General features: G+C 45.5%; 2 protein-coding genes across 3 annotated transcripts in view; one reads left to right on the top strand and one right to left on the bottom strand.

Moving 5' to 3' along the window:
* Positions 1 to 11843, bottom strand: part of DYNC2I1 (dynein 2 intermediate chain 1) — a 49772-nt gene extending 37929 nt beyond the window's left edge. Inside the window, exons 1-3 of one of the 2 annotated variants that reach the window (XM_082632209.1) lie at positions 11586 to 11843; positions 2652 to 2705; positions 1422 to 1839 (exon numbers count right to left, since the gene is read on the bottom strand). In XM_082632209.1, the coding sequence (XP_082488335.1) occupies positions 1422 to 1839; positions 2652 to 2705; positions 11586 to 11600 (487 nt within the window). In that variant the 5' untranslated portion in view covers positions 11601 to 11843. The remainder of the gene's footprint in view (positions 1 to 1421; positions 1840 to 2651; positions 2706 to 11585) is intronic. The other variant, XM_082632210.1, reaches the window with a different exon arrangement.
* The window catches only part of NCAPG2 (non-SMC condensin II complex subunit G2), a gene marked incomplete at its 3' end in the record, with an annotated part of 275587 nt that overhangs the window by 108559 nt on the left and 151199 nt on the right, over positions 1 to 15829 (top strand). The window lies entirely within an intron of this gene.

Raw genomic sequence — 15829 nt, 5'->3', positions numbered from 1 at the left:
CTGCACTCTAGAGCCCGCATGCCACAACTGCTGAGCCTGCGCACCACAGCTACTGAGCCCGCGTGCCACAGCTACTGAAGCCCGCACGCCTAGAGCCCACGCGCCACAACTACTGAGCCCATGTGCCACAACTACTGAGCCTGTGTGCCACAACTACTGAAGGCCAGGTGCCACAACTACTGAGCCCGCGTGCCACAACAACTGAAGCCCATGTGCCACAACTACTGAAGTCCGCGTGCCTAGAGCCCATGCTCTGCAACAAGAGAAGCCACTACAATGAGAAGCCCACGCAGAGGAACGAAGAGTAGCCACCGCTCGCCGCAACTAGAGAAAGCCTGCGCACAGCAACGAAGACCCAACACAGCCATAAATAAATAAATTTATTTTAAAATAAAAAATTAAATTAAATTTAAAAATACCAAGAACATCAAAATAATAATCCTAAAGAGAGGCAATGGATAGTAAGGTAGTCAGTGTTAAACTTAATTAGAGATAACCCTCTTAACCCCAGCCCTGCCCCAGCACTCGGCCTGGCAGAGATGCACACTCGGGTCCTTGGGGCCTGAGCCCCTGCACAGGAGGGACACACGCCAACAGGGACCACGAACCGAGGTCCTGGTCCCATCGTGTTCACAGCCTGAGGATTCTGAGATTCACTACATGCTCTTCTCATATGTTCCGTTTTTGTTTATGTTGGCTAGTTTGAATTTTTTTATAGGACGAAGACACTATTTGCATAATAAAATAATGAAGATACTTATTTCCATTTTGGGGAGGAAAAAGTATGTACCTCTACCTTAGAATTCCTAGGAATTTGGACAAATAATATTTAAATACGGCTTAAATCTGACACTTTTGAGGAATTCTTTTTATCAAAGATTTTGTTTATTTACAACGTGGATTGCGATCTATTGAGGTAATAAACCTAAAATATATTTCAATAGTAAAACTCCAGCAAACCATGAGAAAATTGTTACTCCTTCTGTTCACTGAAATGAGTTTTTAAAAAACCCGAAAGAAAAGAGTGCAAAGTGCACACACATGCACCACCGGGGCCTCCGACTTCACAGCCAAAGCCGAGACCTTCATAAAAACCAGGAGAGAGCTGTGACAAAGCGAAAGAGAGGCACGGACATATGTACACTACTAAACGTAAGGTAGATAGATAGTGGGAAGCAGCTGCATAGCACAGGGAGATCAGCTCGGTGCTTTGTGACCGCCTGGAGGGGTGGGATGGGGAGGGTGGGAGGGAGGGAGATGCATGAGGGAAGAAGGGATGTGGGAACAGATGTGTATGTATGACTGATTCACTTTGTTATAAAGCAGAAACTAAAAAAAAACAAAAACAAAAAAAAAACCAGGAGAGAAAACAAGTGGAGAGGGGACACCTCCAAGGAGGAAAGTGCCCCGGAGTCACAGACCTGCCCGCCTGCGCTCGGGCCTGTCTCGGTCCCGGTCGCGGTCGCGGTCGCGGTCGCGGCCGCGGCCCAGCAGGCTGGGGTGCGCGGCCACCTGCCTCAGCTCCTCCGGCCGCGCCCGGTCCCTCTCGCGCTCCTTCCCTCGGCCGTGGGGCTTCTCCGCGTCCCGCTCCCGGTGTGTCTCCTTTGGCTGGCCCCTGTCCTTCCTGCTGTCCCGCGGCTTGTCCCTGTCCCTGTCCCCGTGGGGGCGCCCCCTGGCAGCCTGGCCGTCCCTCTTGGCCGCGCTCTCTCTGTACTCGGCATCACGGTCTGGGGCGCTGGGTCTGCGCTCTTTGCGGTCCGCCCGGTCCGCCTCTGACTCCCTCCGCGGCTTCCTGGCTCTGGGCCTCGTCTCTTCCGTGGGACTGGCTGATCGAGCGGCCTGCGCAAGAGAAGGACAGCGGGTCTCTGAACCCAGGCTCACACTCACTGAAGGGCCCTAAGAAGCACTGGCGTCAACTGCTCCCTGTCCCGGCAGGACGGGCCGGGACGCAGACTTTGGACCCCTCAGAAGCGGGGTCAGCTTGGCAGCCTGTGCCTGGCGAGGCGCCCACTTACAGGGACGTCTCCATGTGCTGGCAGATCAAACCTAAAGTGCTACGTGGGTCAGAAAGAAAAGAAAGGGGCGCTGAGGCTGTGCGGGAAAGTCTCCAGGACACTATCCGCCGGGGCCCCCCTTAAGGAACAAGGACCCTTGTCGGAAACTCTCAGGAGGTCTTTTTTTGGCCATGCTGCGTGGCATACGGAATCTTAGTTCCATGACCAAGGATCGAACCCGAGCCCCCCGCACTGGAAGCACGGCGTCTGAAACACCGCCGGACCTCCGGGGAAGCCCCCTCTCAGGAGGTCTTGATCACAACCCCTCAGCCCCGCACACACATGCACACAGACCACACACGCACACACGCGCGCACACGCACTCACACACTCACAAGGCCCGAGCTCTGAACGCTGACAGGAACCCGACTGGTGGCATGCTGGCCCGAGCTGGGACGGAAAACCCAATCCAAGAGGGTTCCAGAGCAATTAACCGCATGGCTTTATCTCTGAGTCAAACCACCTCTGAAATGAGCCACATGTAAGCAAACCTGTGCAGAGCTGAGAACCCGGTAACACTGCACAAGATTACCATCCAGGGTCCAAACAGACCCCAACTCAAACCTTTCCTCCCAAATCTTTAAAATATATTTTTACCCAAAGGTGTTTTCTGAGCTCGTGTTCTTTCCAAGTATCATCTTTGGTTCTTCTCTAAAAAGAAAAGTACAGAGTTAGAATTTTTAAAGTTTAAAATACCCTAACTTTTTACGCTCCAGTGAGCTGCTTTTTCATCAGACCATTTTAGTCAATGGCGACCCTCGGTGTGCCAGAAGTTACTGTCTATCTACAAGAAGAAAAGGCAATACGAACTCCGACTTTTAAAAATTACTCACAAACGATCACAGGCTACTTCATATTCATGCTGCCCCGAGGCTTGGGCCCACCGCAGGCACCCAGCCCCACCTCCCCTCGGTGGGCTCAGGGCAGACTCCTCGGTGGGTCTGTGCCGGGCAGGTGCCTCTTCAGGTGCTGAGAGCACACAAGCCCACAACACGGGGCTCCGGCCACGTGCGCGGGGTGATAAATAACAAAAACCACCAAGGATGGTTTCCCATAGAGAACAAGAGAAATCTACCCTGACTACCTCATTTCCCTTTGAGAAACTCTGCCTTAAGGGCACAAATACAGGGCGATTTGGTGTGTTTAAAATTTAAAGCAAATGGAGTACAAGTGAAAATGAAAACATATTCACGGATCAGCCACCCAAAATTTTCCTGTTGATGTGAAAATGAGGGAAGCAGAAAAAAATTCACAACAGCTCATAAACACTCTAAGGAGAAATAAATAAAAAGCAACCAGGTCAAGAATCTACCAAAGTACAACCAGAAAGTGCATTGTGCTCTGCTGTCACTGGAACACGTATTCTTTTCTGATAAATTGGTCGATTTAACAAAAGGGGTCCACAGGAAGACATGGTGAAGATGGTCAGCGGCAGTCCGCATAGCTATAACCTGCAGCTGCTGGACTTTAAAATGTTTTCTTTCAAGTTAACTGCTCTGTAGAGAGGTTTAATGCGTGACTGTTTCCAAACAAACGGCCCCAACACGACAGAGACCATGCGCTGCTTGTGGAGCGGGTAGCCTCTGTGACGAGTGTGTGGGAAACGGGGCTCTTAACGGCTGTGATTGTATTACTGAGGCCAGTAGAGTAAAAACACCTGAAGGCAACAGATCACCAGAGGCCCCAGGACTTCCCGGTGGCCTCTTCCGTTTTCACCAACAAAAACCCAGCTTTGGGCTTTACTTCATCCTGAAGCTTTTCTTTCTTTCCTTTCATTTTTCTCTTTTAAATTTTTTAAGCTGTAAAATGATACAGCGTTCCTTGTGCCCATCACAACCCCACGTGCCACACGTATCCCCAGAAACTCCACGCACACCCCGTGTACGTGAGGCCACAGCACTTCAGACCAGGAGCCCCTGCCCTGTGCCCTCCACTCAGCCTGGGTCCTGCCCCGTGAGGCAGGCAGGCAAGTAGCTTAACATTGACACTCCAAGTAGGCAGACAGCATTTCCTCCTGTGAGAGGAATAAAGCCCACCCTAAAAACAAAAGAAAACCCCAGAAGAGCTGCCTGAACAGCAGAACCTCCAACCTCCTTAGCTAAGGGTAACCTAAATACAGACATACCCCTCCCACTTACCTGTATATATAGGTATATACGTGTTCACATTGCTCGATGTCCTCCCTGATCCAATCTCACTACATAGCTCTGCAGTGAACGCTGCTTATATAATCACCATATGATAACTGATGACAAACCGACATTATAATGGAGTGATCCCAGTTCAGGCAAACAAAAAGCGGTGGCCATTGAGGATCTGGTCTCAGACACGTACCTGCACCACTGAGAACTTGAACTTTTCCTGAACTGCACCAGACCCAAGAACACTACCGGTCATCAAAACAGCACCTGCCAGCTGCAAGGACCCCAACCAAGCCATCACTTCTTCCAAGAGCCAATGGTAATTCTTGACAAACAACTCATGTAGCTAACCGTTTTGCCTTTATAAGCCTCCCTCACTTTGCAGCTGAGAGAACACAGTTCAAGAGCTTGAATCTGTGTCTCCCAGGCTGCAGTCATAACAAACGCCAAATAAACACGTTTTTATCTCAATCAAGTCTCCATTTCTAAAATTTTGGTTACCACAACTTTTAAAACATCCTATAAACAAATCACAGAAAACTTAAGTTATGGAATAACTTATGAAAATGTAGAGAGATTGGTTCAAGATGGCAGAGTAGAAGGACGTGCTCTCACTCCCGCTTGCGAGAACACTGGAATCACAACTAACTGCTGAACAACCATCGACAGGAAGACACTGGAACTCACCAAAAAAGATACCCCACATTCAGAGACAAAGGAGAAGCCACAATGAGATGGTAGGAGGGGCGCAATCACAATAAAATCAAATCCCATAACTGCTGGGTGGGTGACTCACAGACTGGAGAACACTTATACCACAGGAGCCCACCCACTGGAGTGAAGGTTCTGAGCCCCACTTCAGGCTTCCGAACCTGGGGGTCTGGCAATGGGAGGAGGCATTCCTAGAGAATCAGACTTTGAAGGCTAGTGGGATTTGACTGCAGGACTTCGACAGGACTGGGGGAAGCAGAGACTCCACTCTTGGAGGGCGCACACAAAGTAGTGTGCGCATCAGGACCCAGGGGAAGGAGCAGTGACCCCATAGAGACTGAAGCAGACCTACCTGCTAGTGTTGGGGGGTCTCCTGCAGAGGTGGGGGGTGGCTCTGTCTCACCATGAGGACAAGGACACTGGCAGCAGAAGTTCTGGGAAGTACGCCTTGGCGTGAGCCCTCCCAGAGTCCACCATTAGCCCCACCAAGGAGCCCAAGTAGGCTCCAGTGTTGGGTCGCCTCAGGCCAAACAACCAACAGGGAGGGGACACAGCCCCACCCATCAGCAGACAAGCGGATTAAAGTTTTAATGAGCTCTCCCCACCAGAGCAACAGCCAGCTCTACCCACCACCAGTCCCTCCCATCAGGAAACTTGCACAAGCCTCTTAGATAGCCTCATCCACCAGAGGGCAGACAGCAAAAGCAAGAAGAACTATAATCCTGCAGACTGTGGAACAAAAACCACATTCACAGAAAGATAGACAAGATGAAAAGGCAGAGGGCTATGTACCAGAGGAAGGAACAAGATAAAAACCCAGAAAAACAACTAAATGAAGTGGAGATAGGCAACCTTCCAGAAAAAGAATTCAGAATAATGATAGTGAAGATGATCCAGGACCAAAAAAGGCAAAGACTGAGAAGATGCAAGAAATGTTTAACAAAGATCTAGAAGAATTAAAGAACAAACAAACAGAGATGAACAATACAATAACTGAAATGAAAAATACACTAGAAGGAATCAGTAGCAGAATAACTGAGGCAGAAGAACGGATAAGTGACCTGGAAGACAGGATGGTGGAATTCACTGCTGAGGAACAGAATAAAGAAAAAAGAATGAAAAGAAATGAAGACAGCCTAAGAGAACTCTAGGACAACATTAAATGCAACAACATTTGCATTATAGGGGGTCCCAGAAGGAGAAGAGAGAGAGAAAGGACCCGAGAAAATATTTGAAGAGATTATAGTCAAAAACTTCCCTAACATGGGAAAGGAAATAGCCACCCAAGTCCAGGAAGCACAGAGAGTCCCAGGCAGGATAAACCAAAGGAGAAACACGCTGAGACACATAATAATCAAATTGGCAAAAATTAAAGGCAAAGACAACTTATTGAAAGCAGCAAGGGTAAAACGACAAATAACATACAAGGGAACTCCCATAAGGTTAACAGCTGATTTCTCAGCAGAAACTCTACAACCCATAAAGGAGTTACATGATATACTTAAAGTGATGAAAGGGAAGAACCTACAACCAAGATTACTCTACCCAGCAAGGATCTCATTCAGATTCGACGGAGAAATCAAAAGTTTTACAGACAAGCAAAAGCTAAGAGAATTCAGCACCACCAAACCAGCTCTACAACAAATGCTAAAGGAACTTCTCTAAGTGGGAAACACAAGAGAAGAAAAGGACCTACAAAAACAAACCCAAAACAATTAAGAAAATAGTCATAGGAACATACATATCGATAATTAGCTTAAAAGTGAATGGATTAAATGCTCCAACCAAAAGACACAGTCTTCCTGAATGGATACAGAAACAAGACCCATATATATGCTGCTTACAAGAGACCCACTTCAGACCTAGGGACACATACAGACTGAAAGTGAGGGGATGGAAAAAGATATTTCATGCAAATGGAAATCAAAAGAAAGCTGGAGTAGCCATACTCATATCAGATAAAATAGACTTTAAAATAAAGAATGTTACAAGAGACAAGGAAGGACACTACATAATGATCAAGGGATCAATCCAAGAAGATATAACAATTATAAATATATATGCATCCAACATAGGAGCATCTCAATACATAAAGCAACTGCCAACAGCTATAAAAGAGGAAATCGACAGTAACACAATAATAGTAGGGAACTTTAACACCTCACTTACACCAGTGGACAGATCATCCAAACAGAAAATTAATAAGGAAACACAAGCTTTAAATGACAAGATAGACCAGATAGATTTAATTGATATTTATAAGACATTCCATCCAAAAACAGCAGATTACACTTTCTTCTCAAGTGCGCACGGAACATTCTCCAGGATAGATCACATCTTGGGTCAGAAATCAAGCCTCAGTAAATGTAAGAAAATTTAAATCATATCAAGCATCTTTTCTGACCACAATGCTATGAGATTAGAAATGAATTACAGGGAAAAAAACATAAAAAACACAAACACATGGAGACTAAACAATACGTTACTAAATAACCAAGAGATCACTGAAGAAATCAAAGAGGAAATCAAAAAATACCTAAAGACAAATGACAATGAAAACACGACGATCCAAAACCTATGGGATGCAGCAAAAACAGTTCTAAAAGGGAAGTTTATAGCTATACAAGCCTACCTCAAGAAACAAGAAAAATCTCAAATAAACAATCTAACCTTACACCTAAAGGAACTAGAGAAAGAAGAACAAACAAAACCCAAAATTAGCAGAAGGAAAGAAATCATAAAGATCAGAGCAGAAATAAATGAAATAGAAACAAAGAAAGCAATAGCAAGGATCAATAAAACTAAAAGCTGGTTCTTTGAGAAGATAAGGAAAAGTGATAAACCATTAGGCCAACTCATCAAGAAAAAGAGGGAGAGGACTCAAATCAATAAAATTAGAAATGAAAAAGGAGAAGTTACAATAGACACCTCAGAAATACAAAGCATCCTAAGAGACTACTACAAGCAACTCTATGCCAATAAAATGGACAACCTGGAAGAAATGAACAAATTCTTAGAAAGGTATAACCTTCCAAGACTGAACCAAGAAGAAATAGAAAATACGAACAGACCTAAAACAAGTACTGAAATTGAAACTGTGATTAAAAATCTTCCAACAAACAAAAGTCCAGGACCAGATGGCTTCACAGGTGAATTCTATCAAAGATTTAGAGAAGAGCTAATAACTATCCTTCTCAAACTCTTCCAAAAAATTGCAGAGGAAGGAATACTCCCAAACTCATTCTATGAGGCCACCATCACCCTGATACCAAAACCAGACAAAGATACAACAAAAAAAGAAAATTACAGACCAATATCACCGATGAATTAGATGTAAAAATCCTCAACAAAATACTAGCAAACAGAATCCAGCAACACATTAAAAGGATCATACACCATGATCAAATGGGATTTATCCCAGGGATGCAAGGATTCTTCAATATATGCAAATCAATCAATGTGATACACCATACTTACAAATTCAAGAATAAAAACCATATGATCATCTCAGTAGATGCAGAAAAAGCTTCTGACAAAATTCAACACCCATTTATGATAAAAACTCTCCAGAAAGTGGGCATAGAGGGAACCTACCTCAACATAATAAACGCCATATATGACAAACCCACAGCAAACATCATTCTCAATGGTGAAAAACTGAAAGCATTTCCTCTAAGATCAGGAAAAAGAAAAGGATGTCCACTCTCACCACTATTATTAAACATAGTTTTGGAAGTCCTAGCCATGGCAATCAGACAAGAAAAAGAAATAAAAGGAATACAAATTGGAAAAGAAGAAGTAAAACTGTCACTGTTTGCAGATGACATGATACCATACATAGAGAATCCTAAAGATGCCACCAGAAAACTACTAGAACTAATCAATGAATTTGGTAAAGTTTCAGGATACAGAATTAAAGGACAGAAATCTCTTGCATTCCTACATACTAATGACGAAAAATCTGAAAGAGAAATTAAGGAAACACTCTTATTTACCACTGCAACAAAAAGAATTAAATACCTAGGAATAAACCTACCTAAGGAGACAAAAGACCTGTATGCAGAAAACTACAAGACACTGAGGAAAGAAATTAAAGACGATACAAACAGATGGAGAGATACACCATGTTCTTGGATTGGAAGAATCAATATTGTGAAAATGACTATACTACCCAAAGCAATCTACAGATTCAGTGCAATCCCTATCAAATTACCAATGGCATTTTTTACAGAACTAGAACAAAAAATCTTAAAATCTGTATAGAGACACAAAAGACCCTGAATAGCCAAAGCAGTCTTGAGGGAAAAAAAACAGAGCTGGACAAATCAGACTCCCTGACTTCAGACTATACTACGAAGCTACAGTAATCAAGTAAATATGGTACTGGCACAAAAAAAGAAATATAAATCAATGGAATAAGATAGAAAGCCCAAAGATAAACCCACGCACCTATGGTCAACTAATCTATGACAAAGGAGGCAAGGATATACAATGGAGAAAAGGCAGTCTCTTCAATAAGTGGTGCTGGGAAAACTGGACAGCTACATGTAAAACAATGAAATTAGAACACTCCCTAACACCATACACAAAAATAAACTCAAAATGGATTAGAGACCTAAATGTAAGACCGGACACTATAAAACTCTTAGAGGAAAACATAGGAAGAACACTCTTTGACATAAACCAAAGCAAGATCTTTTTTGATCCACCTCCTAGAGTAATGGGAATAAAAACAAAAATAAACAAATGGGACCTAATGAAACGTAAAAGCTTTTGCACAGCAAAGGAAACCAGAAACAAGACAAAAAGACAACCCTCAAAATGGGAGAAAATATTTGCAAACGCATCAATGGACAAAGGATTAATCTCCAAAATACATAAACAACTGATGCAGCTCAATAGTAAAAAAAACAAACAACCCAATCCCAAAATGGGCAGAAGACCTAAATAGACATTTCTCCAAAGAAGACATAAAGATGGCCAAGAGGCACATGAAAAGCTGCTCAACATCACTGATTATTAGAGAAATGCAAATCAAAACTACAGTGAGGTATCACCTCATACCAGTTAGAATGGGCATCATCAGAAAATCTACAAACAACAAATGCTGCAGAGGGTGTGGAGAAAAGGGAACCCTCTTGCACTGTTGGTAGAATGTAAATTGATACAGCCAGTATGGAAAACAGTGTGGAGGTTCCTTAAAAAACTAAAAATAGAATTACCATAAGACCTAGCAATCCCACTACTGGGCATATACACTGAGAAAACCATAATTCAAAAAGACACATGTCCCCCATTGTTCATTGCAGCACTGTTTACAATAGCCAGGACATGGAAGCAACCTAAGTGTCCATCAACAGATAAATGGATAAAGAAGATGTGGTACATATATACAATAGAATATTACTGAGCCATAAAAAGGAACGAAATTGAGTCATGTGTAGAGACATGGATGGATCTAGAGACTCCCATACAGAGTGAAGTAAGTCAGAAAGAGAAAAATAAATATCGTATATTAACGCATATATATGGAACCTAGAAAAATGGTACAGATGAACTGGTTTACAGGGCAGAAATTGAGACACAGAAGTAGAGAACAAACATACAGACACCAAGGGGGGAAAGCGGCGGGGGTGGTGGTGGTGGGATGAATTTGGAGATTGGTATTGATATGTATACACTGATGTGTATAAAATGGATGACTACTGGTAACTGACTACACTGCTGAACTGAATGAATAAGCATTTTCAGAACTCTAATGGAAAACTGATGAATTCATAAAAGTGCTAACAAAAGATCAAAATAAAAAAATTAATTACATGGGACTGAGTGAACTGATGAGGATGATTATAATTTTTGTGACTTTCTGTTTGAATAAAAATCAAATCCCACAAGGACTCAGAGGCAAAAAATATACAAATCAATTTTCACTGCAAAGTAAAGGAGCTGTTACAGTGGAGGATTACTGGACTGAATGTCAATATCATGACATAGTATGAGTGTGTTTCGTGTTTGGTAATTGCAATCATTGTTGCTTTTGTTGTGGTCATCCATTTACAATGCTTGGTGTCAGTTTACTTGTCTCTTGTAAAAATAAAATACAGTGTGTGTGTGTGTGTGTATGTGTGTGTGAAAAAATAAAATAAAATGAATGACTACTAAGAAGCTGCTGTATAAAAAAATAAATAAAATAAAATTCAAAAATTCAAAAAAACAAAAGGAAAGAAAATGTAAGGGGCAGGTGTAGAAGATGACAGCGGTCAGGAAGTTGGTGAGCTTAAAAATAAATGGAGGGCAGCCAGGGCACCAACTCCCTAATCCATATTATTAACATTATAAAAGTGCATGATAGAAAAAAAAAAAGGAATAGGAGGGAAGGTACGAAGAAATGCATGCAAACTAAATTCCTCGTCTTTTAGCGGGAATCCACAGACAAGCGGAACTACAGTTCACAGTTAGTGAGTTAATAACACCATTCTAAGCACTTTAATTTGTAGAACCTCATCCAATCTTACTAGTACTGTCCCGATTTATTCGCTGGGAAATAGACACGTCGGTAACTTTCCCACGGTCTCACGCGCAGCAAGAATTCCAGTCCCGGCCCTGGTGCGACCTCCGCCCGCGAGGAGGTGGACGGTCCCGGCGGGGACGGGCTTCCCCGCGCGGCGTTCACACCCACCTTCCCAGGTTCCATCGCCGCGCGCAGGACCGGGCGGCCGCGCTGCCCTCAGCAGGGCCAGGCCCCGGGAGGAGACGCCCCGGCACCCGCACCCTTGGCCGGGCCGGCGTCCCGCCTCCTAGCAACCGGCAGGCTGGACAGCCGAGCGCCAAGCGACCGTCGACCCAGCGTGCCCCGCGGCCGCCCCCAGCGCGCCTGCGCCTCCTCGCCTCCTGGCAACTGGTAGGAGGGGCAGCGGAGCGCAGAGCAACCGCCGGACCGGCATGCCCCGCGGCGCGCCTGCGTCTCCCCGCCTTCTAGCAACAGACAGGCGTGGCAGTGGAGCGCCGAGCGACCGCCGGCCCGGCATGCCGCGCGGCTGCCCCCAGCGCGCCTGCGCTGCCCCGCCTCCTTGCAACCGACAGGCGGGGCCGCAGAGCGCTGAGCGACCGCCAGCCTGGGACTACCGGGAGGCCCAAAGGAAGCGGGGGGAGGTGCAGAAGGAGGCTCAGCGCTGCGGGGACTCCCGCCGGGTGGGATGTGTGTTTCAGGGCCGCGGGGTCTCCCGCCTGGTGTGAGGCCCGGCGGTGCTCGGGGCGGGGAAGAAGCCGGGCTGAGCCCGCGGGCTGCCGGCAGGACCGGAGCTGCAGCAGGGAAACAGGCAAACCCGCCTTTCGAAGCGGGAGCGGAGGGAGCTTTCCTTCCGCGGAGGCTCTCGATCCTCGAGTTACTTTGCCCGTGGTTGTCGTTTGGTAGGACACACTCTGCAGGATTGGTAGGAATCACAAAGTATCTGAAAATGTAATTGTTGAAAGACGCAGTTTTTATACAAATCAAGAGAGGAGAGGACTGAAATACTGAGACACATGGTCTGCATCTCACATTTATTTTACCACAACTATTTTCTTTAAAGCTTAAAATAAAAGCCAGCCTTAAACATGCAAGGCTGGAGAGGTGTGGGTCCCACTCCCGTGATGCACGTTATAACTGACATTTAGCCCTGATTCTGCAAACTGTTTCGCGTCTGTTTAGCCTGCAAATGTTACTTAGAAAAGATTCCACTTACCGTTTTCACACGAGAGAGAGAGAAGGCTCTCAAATCGTGTGCTAAGGAGCATATCGGTGAGCGTGTTATTAGGGGTCTGTGCTTTTGATGTCATGGTTTTTCTGTAGACACACTATTTTGCAGACGTTGTGCTTTTGAGTCATACTATTACGGTTTATGGATCAATCTACTTTCCTCCGGATATAAAAGCCATTTACTCAGCTCCTTGCCTTAGAGAAGTTAATAACAGTTCCAATCGTCCTTTTATATTTAATTGTGCTCTGGTTTTGGAGTTTCCACTACTACCCTTTTCATTTTCACTCAGCAGGGCTTAGGAAGAACCAAACAGGAAAGGAGCGTAGGAAAGGTAATTTCAGTGATGGCTATGATTTATTTAGGAACTGCTCCAAAGGAGGCACCAAACTGAAACCTTCCCCTTGGTAATTCATTTAATTCTCATAGCGTCCCTGTGAGATCGGCATGTTACTGTTTTTCAGATGAGGAGACTGAGGGCCAGAAAGATTATTTCAGTTGCCTAAACTCAGAAAGCTAGGGTGGTGGATGGTCTGACGCCAAAGTCCATTCTCTTAACCACTGGGTCACTCTCTGTCAGCTGAGAAAACAGCTTGTATTGGGAAAGCTTCAGACTGTTGACTGTAATGACAAAGTCATCAGCCACAGTATTAGATTAAGTCACGGACACGCACATTGCATGAATGAGCTGGGCTTGGCCCTGGAACCCTCGGAACCCTTCTCCTTCCCCTCCCGAGTGCAGTCAAAACTCCTGTCAAGATGTGTCTTGAGTCTCTTCCTCATTTTTTTCCACTCCAGCCCCACCCATCCATCCTCCGTTGCAGGCAGCAATCCAACAGGTGACTCACCTCACCCCCTGCTTCTGTCTCCACCTGGCTCTCACTCAGTTGCACTCTTTTGTCACCAAACAGAATGATTTAGGGTTCCCCAAATGCACCATATTCACAGGGCTATCTCCTCTCTCTCACCATCCCCACAATATTTGCCGCAAAAATGTCAATAGAGGAAGTTAAAACAATCTTTCTCTCCTTGGACTTCTTAAAACAATTATTTTCTAAGTAACTTATTTGCCAATCACATTTTATCTTGTGATGTTTCTTCTATCATCTTTATTCAATAGATGACTCAAGTTCATTTGATGACATGGGGACTGTTAGAGTGCTGGAGACATAAATAAAACACTGCCTGGACCTCTAGTCGCTCATAATCGCCAGGAGCGAGAAATATGCAAACAATTATTAAATAATGTGAAAGTGTAAGAGCTACTCATAAAATGCAGTGCCTGAGGAAGTGGCAAAGGGTGCCTGGAGGAAAGGAATGAGGATGGGAAGGGCCTCATTTCAGGTGGACCTTGAAGTACAAAAAACCCAAGCAGAGGGCTTCCCTGATGACGCAGTGGTTGAGAGTCCACCTGCCGATGCAGGGGACACGGGTTCGTGCCCTGGTCCGGGAAGATCCCACATGCCGCGGAGCGGCTGGGCCCGTGAGCCATGGCCGCTGAGCCTGCGCGTCCGGAGCCTGTGCTCCGCAATGGGAAAGGTCACAACAGTGAGAAGCCCGTGTACCGCAAAAAAAAAAAAAAAAAAACAACCCAGGCAGAGACCTGCAGAGAACATCTTAGGGGAAAAGAAATATGGGTGCAAGTGCAGAGGGAGGGAGAGGTTTGGAGAGTTTAGGAAATGTAATAATTGTATCTGTAACAGTGCCATCCAATAGAAATATAATACGGGCCACAGGGTTTATTATAAATTATCTAGTAGCCACATCTTAAGAAGTGAAAGGGGCTTCCCTGGGGGCACAGTGGTTAAGAGTCCGCCTACCAATGCAGGTGACACGGGTTCGAGCCCTGGTCTGGGAAGATCCCACATGCCACGGAGCAACTAAGCCCGTGCGCCACAACTACTGAGCCTGCGCTCTAGAGCCTGCGAGCCACAACCACTGAGCCCACGTGCCTAGAGCCCGTGCTCCACAACAAAAGCCACCGCAATGAGAAACCCACGCACCACAGCGAAGAGTAGCCCCTGCTCGACGCAACTAGAGAAAGCCCGTGTGCAGCAACGAAGACCCAACCCAGCCAAAAATAAAAATTAATTAAAAATAATAATTAAAAAAGTGAAAAACAGATGAAATCAAATTTAATAAAATATTTCACCAAATATATACAAAATATTATCATTTTGTCATATAAAATATATTTACAATATTGAGTTGTTTTTTTTTTTTTTTTTTTTTTTTGCAGCACGTGGGCCTCTCACTGTTGTGGCCTCTCCCGCTGCGGAGCACAGGCTCCAGACGCGCAGGCTCAGTGGCCATGACTCACGGGCCCAGCTGCTCCGTGGCATGTAGGATCTTCCCGGACCGGGGCACGAACCCACATTCCCTGCATCGGCAGGCGGACTCTCAACCACTGCGCCACCAGGGAAGCCCCTATTGAGTTGTTTTATACTTTTTTAATACTGGCCTCAAAATCCGTTGTGTATTTTGTACTGACAGCACACCTCAGTTCAGACTGGTCCCGTTTCCTGGGCTCACAGCCCCACGTGGCCAGTGACTTCCACACTGGGCAGTGCAGGTCAGAACACAGGGTGTGTGAGTGGAGCGGGATGGCGGGAGACAAGGCTGGAAAGGGGGACCGGGCCAGTTTGTCAAGGGCCTTGGAAGGCTCGATGTAAAGACTGAAAGTGTTAGGCTGGGCAGTGATACGTCATTAACGTGGGAAGAGAAGGCTGAGGCTGAAGGGTGGGTGGGTGGAGAAGTCCTGAAGCCCAGAGAGTAGGTGGTGGCTTGGTGGCCTTTGTGCAGGCTGCTTCTCTGCCCGGATCCCTGCAGCTTTACCCCTGCTCACGCCAGAGCCTCCTCTGCTTCGCCTGTGTCTGATTTGCTTGTCACAGTCTCCCATATCCTCTTCCATGTAATTTAAAAATGTATGTCCAACTCCCTCACTAGACTATAAACCAGTACAGTTGAAGGTTGTGATAGAAACAAAAGTGCCTTTTATTCACAGTAATAAGTAACTTTGTTACAAAAGTCACATCACGATAGTGTCACTGTAGTGTGTGGATATGAAACCTACCTGCCATGTTAACTAAGGGCTGGTGAGAAGTCACTAGCAGTGTTTTACTGCCTGCAGTAAAAGTGGGAATTACAGGGCACCTACTCTGTAGGCATTGTGAGGACTGAAGGGGTA

This window comes from Mesoplodon mirus (genome assembly GCF_964341445.2).
Source record: "Mesoplodon mirus genome assembly, chromosome: 9".
NCBI lineage: Eukaryota > Metazoa > Chordata > Mammalia > Artiodactyla > Ziphiidae > Mesoplodon > Mesoplodon mirus.
Note: the sequence above shows the minus strand (reverse complement) of the source record. Positions and strands in the feature narration are given on the sequence as shown.